We start from the raw sequence: 8,815 nt of genomic DNA, 5'->3' as shown, positions 1-8,815 counted from the left end.
TGTATGTGGTCCTGGACCTGGGTCCTGACTGCTGTATGTGGTTCTGGATCTGGGTTCTTGTTGGGCTATGGGGTTCTATACCCAGGTCCTGACTGCTATATGCGATCCTATACCTGGGTCCTGACTGCTGTATGGGGTTCTGTACTCTGGTCCTGGTTGGGCTTTAGAGTGTTGGATCTGGGTCCTGGTTGCTGTATGGTGTTCCACACCCAGGTCCTAGCTGCTACATGTGGTCCTTAACCCGGGTCCTGGGTGAGGTGTGGGGTTCTGTATCCAGGTCCTGACTGCTATATTAGGTCCTGCTCCTGGGTTCTGACTTGTATGGGGTTCTGGACCCAGGTCCTGGTTGGGCTGTGGTGTGTTGGACCTGGGTCCCAGTTGGGGTGTGGGATTCTGGACCCGGGTCCTGGCTGCTATATGAGATCCTGTACCTGGGTCCTGACTGCTGAATGGGGTTCTGTACCTGGGTCCTGGTTGAGGTATGGGGTGTTGGACCCGTGTCCTATTTGCTGTGTGGGGTTCTGTTCCCAGGTCCTGATTGCTGCGTGGGATTCTGCAGCTGGGTCCCGATTTCTGCATCTGATATTGAATCCACCGAGGGATTTCCCTGTTCCTACATGGGGTTTTTGTAGCTGCTGTGGGATTTTGCACCTGACTCCCAATTTCTGCATGGGATGTCCTGATTTCCGCATGGAATTTTCTACAAGTTGCCCTGTGTCTGCATGGGATTTTGCAGCCACTTCTGTAGTTTTCCATGGGATTTTGCAGTCACCACCTCACTTTTGAACGGGATACTGAAGCCACTGATGGGTTGCCCTATTCCTGCACGGGGTTTTGCAACCGCTGTTCTAATTCCCTGAGGGATTTTGCACGCCCCCCTTATTTCTCTAAAGAATTTTGCAGCTGCATCCTAATTTCTGCACGGGGTTTTGCAGCCACTCTCTCCTTTTTGGGCAGGAGCTGCAGAATGCAGAGGTTGAACCCGCTGAGTGCAGAGGGGGCCTGGCTCCCTTGCATCTGGTTGGGATGTGGATGGTACAGAAGCACTTTGTGCTACCAGATGCTCGAGAGCTCCGGAGCAAAGCCCGCTATAACAAGAGGCGACGTGATCGGATTGGGAAACGGGAAAGCACCAGGAAAAGGGGCTGGGTTTGCTTACCAGCGAGCATCTTGTGCACTGGGGGGGTGATGTCAGCCTCGGCCAGCTGCTCGTAGCTGGTGGGGTGGTAGAGGCGGACCAGGGCACTGCCCTGCAGCGACAGCCAGACGCCGGGCGCCGCGCTCACCATGCAGCTCACGCTGCGCCCGCTGTCCTGCCCCACCTGGAGGGTGTGCTGCGGGGACAGAGCCACGCCGGCGTCACCCACAGCCACCAGGGGACGTCTGTGTGGTCCCCACCCTGTGGCCGTCACGCCTGCCGTGGTACCTCTTGTTCCAGAGTGGCTGTGTTGAGGACGATGACCCGGTTCTGGCAACCGCACCACAGCTTCCCTGCCACCGCCACCATCTTTGTGATGGGGCTGCCCGGGGAGCCCAGGGAGAGGGATTTGGAGTTCTGAGGGTCCCAGAAGCGACCTGTAAGGATGGGGGGAGATACAAGGGTTGCAACAGCAGCAGAACCTCCAGCTTGGGGGGAAGAGTTTGCTGTTAACATTCTATCCAGAGTGATGGATCCTCCTTCGTGGAATCGTAGAATTGCTGAGGTTGGAAAAGACCTTAAAGATCATCGAGTCCAACCACAACCCAACCATCCTACCCTAAATCACGTCCCTGAGCACCACATCCAAAGGGTTTTTAAACACATCCGGGGATGGTGACTCAACCACCGCCCTGGGGAGCCCATTGCAGTGCTTAACATCCCTTTCTGTAAAGAAGTTTGTCCTGATATCCAACCTAAACCTCCCTCGGCACATCTTGAAGCCATTTCCCTTTGTCCCATCACCTATCCTCTGCAGGGGGCATCACAGAATCACAGGGGTTGGAAGGGATCATCAAGTCCAACCCCCGTGCTAAAGCAGGTTCCCTGGAGTTGGTTGCAAGTGGGGCAAGCGTGGGGTCCTCAGCTGATGTCCTTTGGAAGCAGGGGCCACATGCTCCAAATTTGAGGTTGCCCATTCAGCATCTCTCAAAGACGGCCCTCCTTGCCCAGAGAGCCCAGGGATAAGGTCTTGGATTTGTAGGGGTCCCAGAAGGGACCTGGAAGGATGATGTGGAGATGGAGCGGTCACTACAGCAGCAAAACCCCAAGCTGGGGGGAAGGGGGTGTCTGGAAACACCATTATCCAGACGCTGATGGATCTCCTTCTATAGGGGATGTAAGCTTGGGGACATTGGGAGTGGTGACATGAGCTGATATCCCTTGGGACACCGGTGAGCAGAGACCACCATGCTCCGTATTTGGGGCTGCTCATTCAGCATCCCTCGAGAATGGCCCTCCCCAGTCTGCTGCTCTCCCTGTGGATGCCAGCACCCAAAGCACCCCTCCCTCGGAGACCAAACCATCGCTGCTTTGGGGTCCATCCAGCAGCCTCACCTGGCTCCCGCTGGTACACGATGAGCTCTCCATTGGCCAACGACACGAACACTTGGTTATCGAGGTACCTGTGGGGGGAGGAAAGCTTTGAGAAGCACTGCTGGGCAGCCTGAAACCACCCCATGAAAAACCAAACAAGCCCAGAGCCCCCTTACAAGATGCACATGACGGAAGCAGCGTGCTGCATCTTCATGCTGTTCTTCCTGTTGCGGATGTTATCCGACGACTGGTAGACGTGGATGCTGCGGAGGTGGGAGAGAGAAAAAGCACGGGGCTGAGGCTCTTGAAGGGCTGAGCTGCATCCGTGTGGGTCCTCACTCACCAGCCGTCCTCGGTGCCCAGCCACATGGAGCTCTGGTAGGCTTCGGGGTCAAGGCTCAGCAGGTCCTCGAGGCTGCCGCGGGTGAAGGAGCCGCGGCTGGAGCGCCGTAGGGCTCGTCCATCTGTTGGGCTCTCACCACGCCGGCTCTGACCGAAGGCGGTGGCCAAAGGAAGGAAACCAGGCTCCTGTTCCTCCTCTGAGCTCGTCGTCTCTGCTGCTGCTTCTTTGCAGCTTGGGATTTCCTCATCTGTAGGGGAGAGAGAGGAGGAGGGGATGGGTCGTAGATATGCAGAATCGTTGAGGTTGGAGAAGAGCTCTGAGATCATCTCCAGTCCAACTGTCAACCCAACCTTGCCACGATCACAGAATCACAGAACCACCACGATTGGAAAAGACCTCCAAGATCATCCATCCATCCATCCTGGACTTCCAGTCTGACCATCCACCTACCACCAATATTTCCCCATTAAACCACGTCCCTCAGTACAACATCTAAACGTTTCTTGAACTCCATGATGTCTCCATCCTGGGAGGCATTCAAGTTCAGGCTGGAGCAGGCTCTGAACAACCTGTTCAAGTGGTAGATCAGAGAATCACAGAATCGTTCGGGTTGGAAAAGACTGCCTGTCCAAGTGATGGGGATGAGAGCACGTGATGCTGCACAAAGCCCTCGTGGTACCCAGGGAGGACGGATGGATGCTGACCCCTAAACATGCCAGAATTTGCCCCACACACAGAACCACTTGCCACTCCAGCCCCAGCATCATGGAGCCTGGACTAGGACCCTGCCTCCATCTCTTTACCCAGGGTTTCTTCAGCTTAAGAAGACAGATGGGATTTGCAGTGACAACCTTCATCCAATGCAGACCTCGCACACTTCTGCACCGTCCCTGGGGGTGTTGAAGGCCAGGTAGGATGGGGCCATGGGCAGCCTGAGCTGGTGCCTGGTTTAGTGGCATGGGAGCTGGAAGTCGATCTTTGCGATCCCTTCCAACGGAAGCCATTCTATGATCGTGTGGTTCTACAACAGAAGGCAAGCTTCCACTCCAATCCTGTCATCACAAGATCCAAATTAGGATCTCCCTGAGTCTTTTCCCTGTGTTTCTTCAACAGACAAACGGAAGCTCCTTTTCTATCAATTTGCAATTGAACCCAAGGCAGAGTGGGGAACAATCACATCGATGACGGAGCTGCCCGCTGATTTGGGACAAAAAAATGGATGACTCACTGCCGAAGCTGGAGGAAATGGTGGAGTGGCTGGCCTGGCTCTGCAGCGTGCCCGAGGGGCTGGGCGAGGACTCATCATCTGTGTCATCACTGTCAAAGGGCACCAGCTCCCGGTGCGTGCTGTCGACGGGCTCAGAGAGCTCCAGTGATGAGCCCGAGATGGAGATGTGCAGGCATTGCTGTGGCCCTGAATCCTCTGATTGTGTCGGTGCCGGCTCCGAGGATGGGCTCACCATCGGCTCCGTGCGCTCCCTGCCATGGGGACAGCCACAGCTCCAGCAATGCAACAGCTGGCACCATCCATGGGGTGAGGGTCTCCTTACCTATAGGGTCGCTTGAGGCCGGGCACGGAGGCGATGCAGAGGATCCTGGCTGAGCAGACAGCGATGCACGCCTCGACGATGGGCTCCTTGCGGATGCTGAGCAGGCAGACCTGCCCCACGTAGCCGTCGCTGTTGCACACCCACACCTCGTGGGCATTCTCTGGGCTGCTGTGGCTGGGAGAAGCACAAGAAAACTGGAAAGGGGCAAAAAACAAGGAGAGGTCACTTGGGAAGGTGCCGGCACGGTGGCATCCCGCTGGTGGACAGGAATACCCAAATGCACCCTCCCGAAAATGTGGGAGCAGCAGATGGACCCACCTGCATCCCGCTTCGTGTCTTCATGATGGGAATGGCTTTGAGGAATTCGGGGTCCAGGCAGTTTTTGCTGGAAGCTGGGGAAATAAGAGAAGAGCTGAAAATTGGGACGAAAAGGAGGCAGTTTGGGTGAAATGTGGTATGAGATACTGAGCCCATTTCTGTCTCCCACCCCACGTCCCAGCATTACCCAGCTTCTTCTTGGCATCCTCGAGGGCTTGCTCGAAGCCGAGCCGCGCGTCGGGGTTGGGGAACTCGAAGATGAAGGACTCGGTGCCATCGGCCTTGGCGGCGCTGAGCTCCACTTTGTTGGGGGGGAAGGCCATGCTGAAGGACAAGGACTGCTTCTCTGCCAGCTCCCGGTGGATGGCAGCCATCAGGTCCTTGATGACATCATCCAGGCTCTGGGGAGGGTGACAGCATCAGGGTCCATGGGGTACACAAGCCCCACGTCCATCCCGCGTTACATCCCTTGGAGTAACGTCCCAACCCTCCTGTGGCTTCAGGGCTGGTGGCATCTGGGTCCTTTGAGGGCCACCAACCCTCCCGCAGGCTCTGTGTTTCAGTGAGTACATCCCAGCTGGTCTCATGGTGGAGGTCACCCACAGGGGGCCACCGTCCCCATACCTGGTGGGGGAAGCTGAGGGTCTCTGACAGCTTGCTGACTTGGCCCAACGTGCTGAGATCTTCATCCAGGCGGCAGATGCTCTTCTGGATGCTCTCACGGTTGGTGGCTTGTGAGGCACCTGCATGGGGACATGCGTGTGACATTAACCCCTTCCTCCCCACAGCTGCCCAGGGGAGGCTTCTCCCCTAATGCTTTTAGCCAGGGCGGTGTCAGCCCCAGCAATGGGATGCTTTGAGCCCATCGCTGTTTGCTAGGGGTTGAGTAATGGGTTTCAGGACATGGAATTGGCATCAGGCAGTGGCAGACCTTTGATGATGTCCACGTCCTCCAGTGGCAGCTTCCAGAGCAGCTTGTACTTGCTGGCCGTGTCGATCACGCTGGCTGCTGTGTACCTGCAGGACAAGGGGTTGGTTGAGCCACGCTAAAGCCATCCCAGCCCATGGGGATGCCCCAAGGAGGTGGGATAACCCCAGAGAGATGCAATGGGAAAAGGAGCTGGCTGTCCCCATGCTTGGTGGCACTCACAGGCTCATGGAGCTGCGTCGAAGGGAGCCCGACTTGCGCTTCAGTGTGGTGCACACCAGCAGGTCCGTGAAGAGGAAGAGAGAACGGTCTTTCTTCCCACCCACTGCCTTCTGCAGAGAGGCAAGAGACACAAAGGAGTGCAAATGCACCCACCTGCCTCAGCTTCTCCATATCCCACCCCTACAGTGGTCCTGGGGGAGCCTACAAGAATGCCAGGACCTCTGTGATTCCCATCTTCTGTCTCTCTGTCCAACCCTCACCCTGGGCTACTGCCCTTCTTATCTTTCCTCACGCACTTGGGGACTTTTATATTGTCCCCATCCGTCTGTCTGTCCGTCCGTCCGTCCATCCATCTACCCACTCATGCTTCAATCCGTGCACACCTCCATGCATACATCCATGCATGTGACCATAATTAATCACCCATTATCTGTTCATTCCTCCATTGTCTACACGTGTCCATTCATGTACGTGTCCATCCATCTGAGCATGCTTCCATCCATGCATTCATCCATCAGGTCATCCATCCATTATCCACCTGTGCATGCTTCTAACCCATGAACACCTCCATACATTCATCCATGCATGTATCCATCATCTGTCATCCATTACCCATCCATCATTCATCCACCCATGTTTCTGTCTGTCCATCCGTCCATCCGTGATCCCTGTTGGACGTGACCCACCATCCCAACCACCAACTGCCCTGCTTGGTGCACGGTGTCACAATGCTACCAAAGTGAATGTGACATGGGAACAAGGGACAGAGGGCCATCTCTTACCACTTCCACCACCATCTCCTGTCGAAGGAACCTGCGGAGTGGGGCCTGGAGCTGTGGGGACAAGGAGGTTTATGAGTGGCTTTGTTCCTACTCCTGGACCCCACCAGCTCTGACTTGTCACCCTCTCCCCTTCCCGAACCTCCCAGCAATCCATGGAGGCAAGAATGGGGAAGGCAGGACCTGAATGAGGAAATAGGTGGCCCAACATAGGTCAACCCCCAAAAATGGCTGAGTTTTGAGTGAAAGGAAAGACCTACTCCATGTGTTTGGTGCTGGGTGCAGCTTGGATATGGGTGCTGCTCCCTTGGGTGGTTCAGCCAGGCCGAATGTCCCCTCTTGTCCCTGTGCCCTGCAGCCAGTGTCCACGTCACCCACCCCCACCCAGGACCCCATGCCAAGACCCCCATCCGTACATCCTCCATCCCTTCAATGTGGGACTCGATCTCCTGCACGATGCGTGCGTTCCTCTCCACCTCCTCAGCACTCTTCATCCCCTTGTTGATCCTCTCGGCCACCTGCTTGATGTTGCGTTGGGCGTCGATGAGGAAGGGGTGGTCGGGGTGGTCCTCAGGTGTGTGTTTCAGCAGGTCCTGCCAAGGGGACACCACGGTGTCACTCCTTCCCAGGATGGCAGGGACCTCATCCCAGTGCCACTCCTCCTACCTTCACCAGCAGCTCGTACCGCGGGATCCTCTGGACAGGTTTGATCATCAGGTCAGACAGAGCTTGCTTCTCCTTGTTCTCTCGCATGCTTTGCTGCAGAACATTGGTGGGGGACAAGTTAGGTAATGGGGACACACCATGGCACCATCCCAGGACACGGAGTGACACTGCTTTGGGATCCAGGTGACACCCTTTGACAACACTCAGGACGTGATGCCCCGTTCATCCCTGGAGGTGTTCAAGGCCAGGTTGGATGGGGCCCTGGGCAGCCTGGGCTGCTATGAAATGTAGGGGTTGGTGGCCTTGCCTGCAGCTGGGGTAATTGGGGGGCTTCATGATCCTTGAGGTCCCATCCAACCCAGGCCATTCTGTGATGCTGTGATTCTATGACCTTACATAAGGCTTTCCCCAATAAAAAAAAAAAAGATGGAAAAATCCCACTTTGACTGTAGATAACCAATTTACTCCCACTAACTCCCTCTGCTCCACCAGTGGCTCCCAGTAAGACGGTGACCAGCACATGGTGGCACCCAGGACCCACCTCCAGGAACTTCATGAACGCCGGCCGTGCCTCCTTAGCGATCCTGACAGCATCCTTGGCATTGAGGAAGTTATCGATGTAGGCAGAATAGATGTTCACCAACACATCCTTGGAGAACTAGGGGAAACAGGAGGAAGTTTTTAGGAGGAAGTTTTTGAGCCAGAGGGTGGTGAGGCACTGGCACAGGTTGCCCAAGGAGGCTGTGGATGCCCCATCCCTGCAGGCATTCAAGGCCAGGCTGGATGTGGCTCTGGGCAGCCTGGGCTGCTGGTTGGCGACCTGCACACAGCAGGGCTTGGAGCTGGATGAGCATTGAGCTCCTTTGCAACCCAGGCCGTTCTGTCATTCTGTGATTCTATGCAATAGGAAAAATGGGATCAGCACGGGGTCGGGGCACGGCTGGATGTTGGAGAAGCTGTCCCAAGGGTTAAAACGGTGTCCATCTGGATCTGCCCAAGCTCAGCTCCCCGCCTCGATTTTTCAGCCCTGACATTTCTGCTCCCGATGCAGAAACTCCAAGCTGCAGAGCCAGCCGGCCGCCGCACCACCCCGCCGTTAAGCTAAGCAGACCAAGGGCCTGGAGATCGTCTCTCTCCATCTCCGACGTGGTTCGCCCATCCTTTCATCATCCCCCTGCTTCCTGCTCCCTGCTCGGGGCCGTGTCCGAAAAAACAAGCACGATAAAGCGAGGCTTTAGGGCTGAACCCAAAATGGGGAACAGGGTCGGGTCCTACCGACTGCACCAGGAGGTCGCCCACTTTCTGCTTCTCGTGCCAGTTCTGCACGCAGTCGTGGATCTGCTCCAGGAACTGCTCGTGGTGCTCCAGCAGCTCGGGGATTTGGTCGAAGATCTCATCCACCAAGGACGGGTCGCACAGCAGTGAGTTTTCGGGTTGTTTGAGCGGCTTCATGTAGCCCTATAGGGAAGCGTTGTGTTGGGGCACCAAGAGATTATC

The 8,815-nt window shown here is 56.1% G+C and overlaps 1 protein-coding gene across 1 annotated transcript in view; it reads right to left on the bottom strand.

The window, feature by feature from the left end:
• Positions 1-11: 11 nt before the first annotated feature.
• ARHGEF17 (Rho guanine nucleotide exchange factor 17) overlaps positions 12-8,815 on the bottom strand; it is a 31,369-nt gene continuing 22,565 nt past the window's right edge. The window contains exons 3-19 of the mRNA XM_042835774.1: positions 8,594-8,776; positions 7,860-7,976; positions 7,319-7,411; positions 7,069-7,245; positions 6,656-6,706; positions 5,874-5,983; positions 5,655-5,740; positions 5,348-5,466; positions 4,911-5,124; positions 4,724-4,797; positions 4,406-4,599; positions 4,084-4,334; positions 2,856-3,102; positions 2,689-2,775; positions 2,534-2,601; positions 1,427-1,575; positions 12-1,334 (exon numbers count right to left, since the gene is read on the bottom strand). Of these exons, the coding sequence (XP_042691708.1) occupies positions 1,089-1,334; positions 1,427-1,575; positions 2,534-2,601; positions 2,689-2,775; positions 2,856-3,102; positions 4,084-4,334; positions 4,406-4,599; positions 4,724-4,797; positions 4,911-5,124; positions 5,348-5,466; positions 5,655-5,740; positions 5,874-5,983; positions 6,656-6,706; positions 7,069-7,245; positions 7,319-7,411; positions 7,860-7,976; positions 8,594-8,776 (2,466 nt within the window). The 3' untranslated portion in view covers positions 12-1,088. The remainder of the gene's footprint in view (positions 1,335-1,426; positions 1,576-2,533; positions 2,602-2,688; positions 2,776-2,855; positions 3,103-4,083; positions 4,335-4,405; positions 4,600-4,723; positions 4,798-4,910; positions 5,125-5,347; positions 5,467-5,654; positions 5,741-5,873; positions 5,984-6,655; positions 6,707-7,068; positions 7,246-7,318; positions 7,412-7,859; positions 7,977-8,593; positions 8,777-8,815) is intronic.

This window comes from Centrocercus urophasianus, unplaced genomic scaffold, assembly GCF_019232065.1.
Source record: "Centrocercus urophasianus isolate 14NV4802_14NV808 unplaced genomic scaffold, USGS_Curo_1.0 seq_545, whole genome shotgun sequence".
NCBI lineage: Eukaryota > Metazoa > Chordata > Aves > Galliformes > Phasianidae > Centrocercus > Centrocercus urophasianus.
This window is presented reverse-complemented; position numbering and strand designations above follow the sequence as displayed.